This window comes from Malus domestica, chromosome 14 (assembly GCF_042453785.1).
Source record: "Malus domestica chromosome 14, GDT2T_hap1".
In the NCBI taxonomy this organism is placed as follows: domain Eukaryota; kingdom Viridiplantae; phylum Streptophyta; class Magnoliopsida; order Rosales; family Rosaceae; genus Malus; species Malus domestica.
The window spans coordinates 21,519,367-21,523,070 of NC_091674.1; the positions used below are offsets into that span (position 1 = coordinate 21,519,367).

At 35.9% G+C, this 3,704-nt stretch overlaps 1 protein-coding gene across 1 annotated transcript; it reads left to right on the top strand.

Annotated features, from left to right (window-relative positions):
• The first annotated feature begins 788 nt into the window (after window positions 1-788).
• On the top strand, window positions 789-3,312 carry LOC103405327 (transcription factor bHLH14-like). Its single transcript, XM_008344296.4, has 2 exons — window positions 789-1,878; window positions 2,434-3,312. The coding sequence occupies exons 1-2, from the start codon at window positions 1,089-1,091 to the stop codon at window positions 3,183-3,185; spliced, it is 1,542 nt and encodes a 513-aa protein (XP_008342518.1). The 5' UTR covers window positions 789-1,088; the 3' UTR covers window positions 3,186-3,312.
• The last annotated feature ends 392 nt before the right edge of the window (window positions 3,313-3,704 follow it).

Sequence of the window (3,704 nt, forward strand, 5' to 3'; positions counted from 1 at the left end):
TGTACAATAAACGAACACAATTCACATATTCTTAAGAGTCTCACAAAAAAAATCCAAAAAGAATCATGTTGGAATTAACTCAACTGCAAAAGAAATTAGTATTAAATAGAAATAATTTGAGGTGCCTCGTGGTTTCCGGCTTGTCAGGATTATTTTTTCGTGAACGAGGAGATTCGGAATTTTTATTTTATTTTTGGGTGAATGAGGAGACTCGGAATATGAAAAGCAGAATGGGTTAAATCAAATCAAGCCATGTCAGATACAATCCCGGTGTATTTCCCACGACAATAGAGCCTTGTTTATACTTTGTTGTTTTATTGTCATTCACGAATATGCGATATTGTGTCAATTACTTCTTAATTCAGTGATATTGTTTTATTTTTTTTTAATATTATAATAAAATCTGAGTATCTGATTATCGAGTCTATGGTTAAAAAAAATGTCATTGTCAATCTCAAATTTACGGCCTTGTGCTAACTAATTTTTAATCTAATGTACTATTCTTTATAATATTAAAAGAACAGATGTGCTCTTCACACAAATATTTTTACCTCTTATATATTTTTTATTAATTTATATAATTTGATATTCTTTAATTGTTTTCCATCCAACGGTAAAAAATTGAAGGACGTCGGTAATGGATAGAAAAAAATATGTGGATAACAATACTCTAAAAGAAATGTCAGGATCCGATCCATTATTAATAAAAATAAAAACTAATGAAAATAATTTAAAAACTTTAAATTTTAATCAAAGAACATAAAAAGTTGTATGTAAATAGTATCAACAGTGTTACGTTATGACTCACATCTTAGGTCTAATTAAATAAACAAAGTCCATTATGTCGCCGTGCTTGAAACGTTGGCACCATTAGCCCAGAAGGCCAAACAGTTGAAGGCAAAGCCAGGCGTTGGTTCCCGTATATTTATGCGCATAACCAAATCACAATCTGCAAGGTCACACCACTCGCGGAGAACCTCGCTCCCTTAATTTCTTGACTTTCTTCTTCCACCGCTCTGCTTCTCACCCTCCTCTCTCTTGTTACATAAAGTTCCCTTCTGTAGCAAAACCAAATTAGGGCATAAACCATGGACGAAATCATATCCTCATGTTCAACTAATTTCTGCCAAGAAACCTCCCCCACATTTCAACAGCGCCTACAGTTCATAGTTCAGAACAGGCCTGAGTGGTGGGTGTATTCCATTTTCTGGCAAGCCTCCAAAGACAGCATTAGTGACCAGGTTTCCCTGTCATGGGCCGGCGGCCATTTTCGGAACACTCGCGATCACTTGGCATCGAAAAGAAGCAGCCGAATAGCCAACAATTACCAACTCAAATTTGGGTTCAACAATGTGGAGAGAAAGAGGGTGAATAACCGGGAAGTTGAATCACTTTTGCATGATGACATGGTGGATTTGGACATGAGGCTCGTGGATCATGGAGATGTCACTGACTCCGAGTGGTTTTACTTTTATACCGTTTCTTTAACCCAGTCATTCTCCGGAAGCCACGGTAATAATAGTACCAATATTCTCGGCAGGGCATTTGGTTCTGGTGGGTTTGTTTGGCTTGCAGGTGACCATGAATTTCAGTTTTATGAGTGTGAGAGAGTTAAAGAAGCAAGAATGCATGGAATCCAAACTTTGGTTTGCATTGCAACTCCTTGTGGGGTACTTGAACTGGCCTCTTTGGATGTGATCAAAGAAGATTGGGGTCTAGTGCATTTATCAAAGTCGCTGTTCGGATCAGATGACAACATCAACATGAACAACAACAACAGGCTCTCAAAACGGCAGACCAGCCGTGACGGCGATGTACTTGTTCCTATCCTAGAAAATGGACTGTTTTCAGCAGCTCAAAAGGAATTGATCCCACAAGGTATGAACCAAAATCTATGTTAAATTCCAGAGTAATTCGTTTATCTGTACTTACCAAATACCAAATGGCATGGTCAATGATTAGTACCTATTACCAAACCCTTTTTTTTTTTTTTTTTTTTTTTTTGAGGAATCGAGATCCTCTCCGGAGAGAAATTCGGACCTCACCTTTTAAATTTATAGCCATTAGTCCATCCCACTAGCCCACGTACACAAACTAAAAGTTTGCATCTCTCTTCCTCTGTTGAATTGTCAAGATTTCTCAGTTCATCGACTTCGGACTGCACTCTTTAGAGAAGATCTGAATTTTTTTTTTCTAGAATTATTATTGGAACTCTAAAAATCTAAAAATCTAATTGTACAGCTCTCATAAGAACTTTTTTTATTATATATATAAAGTTTGAAGTGCATAAATAGATTTTTGAAATATGAATAACAATTTCCTATTTTTCTGTTTTGGTTATTCACTAAGTATTAGTACAATACACTTGTATACGTGTATAATCTCAATGATGTACCTAATTTACCATCGATGTTCAATACTTCTTTTTACTAGATCAAGGTGGTGGTATAAACGAAGCTGCACCTATCAATCTAGGAGGGTCGTCGCCAGAATCACCTTCTGATTCTGTTGGGAACTTCACCTCCGAGAATACGGAGAACACGATTCGGTCGAAAAAGCGAGGAAGATCATCAAAACATGGAGCTGCAAATAGAGAATCACAATTGTTAAACCACGTTGAGGCCGAGAGACAGAGGAGGGAGAAGCTCAACCACCGATTCTATGTCCTCCGGTCAGTTGTTCCCAATGTGTCAAAAATGGACAGGTCCTCTTTGCTTGCCGATGCCGTGGCCTACATCAATCAACTCAAATCAAAAGTTCAGGAATTGGAGGCCAAAGTCCAAGAACAACCACAAAAGCCTAAAGCGGGCAATAATCCAAGCAACAATCTTGATCATCACTCCAGCCAAAGCACCAGCTCCATAGTTGACCAGCATCATTATTCTAATAAAAATAATAATAGTATTAATAGTAGTAATAGTGATAGGGCAGCTTCTGCGGTTATGGAAGTGGATGTGAAGATTTCGGCGTCAGAAGCCATGATACATGTTCAGTGTCCGGATGAAGACTACCCATATGCTAAGTTGATGAATGCACTCAAAAGCCTAGGGCTACAAGTTTACCATGCAAGCATATCAAGCGTGAAAGAGTTGATGATTCAAGATGTTGTGGCAAGACTGCCTTATGGGTTCATTGGTGGTAAGGAAGCATTGAGAAATGGTATTATAAAAGGCTGGTACCATTAAAAACAATTTTATTTAGTTTCCTTAGCTAATGAGGACAATGATTTTATTTTACATTGAGTAGTGCTTGTTCCACCTCAAAGTCGGTGTAATTAAGTTTATTGTTAAGTGAGAATTCTTTTCTTTTCAATTTTATTAGATCAAATTTCAATCGTAAAAGTAAGACGTATATAACGCAGCTAGCTAAAACATTAAGCCTAAAATAGTGACGAAACCAAAAAACAAATGACAAAATCACCAAAGGGAGCACACATTAGTTTCCTTTGGGGTTTTTTAACTTTAATCCTTGAAGAAGATTGAAATTTAATAAAATCTGGTATTAGATTACATATTGAATATAGTCCCTTGATGTGTCCTTAATTCAAATTAATTAATGTGTATTTTATTCGATGTCTACCATTAATATTTAAATTTATTAATATACACATTTAAATTTATTTTTTGACCAAATTTTTTTTTAAATTTATTATGTTTTTTTTTTAATTTTTTAATTTTTTAACATTCTTGAAACTTGAAAGTCTC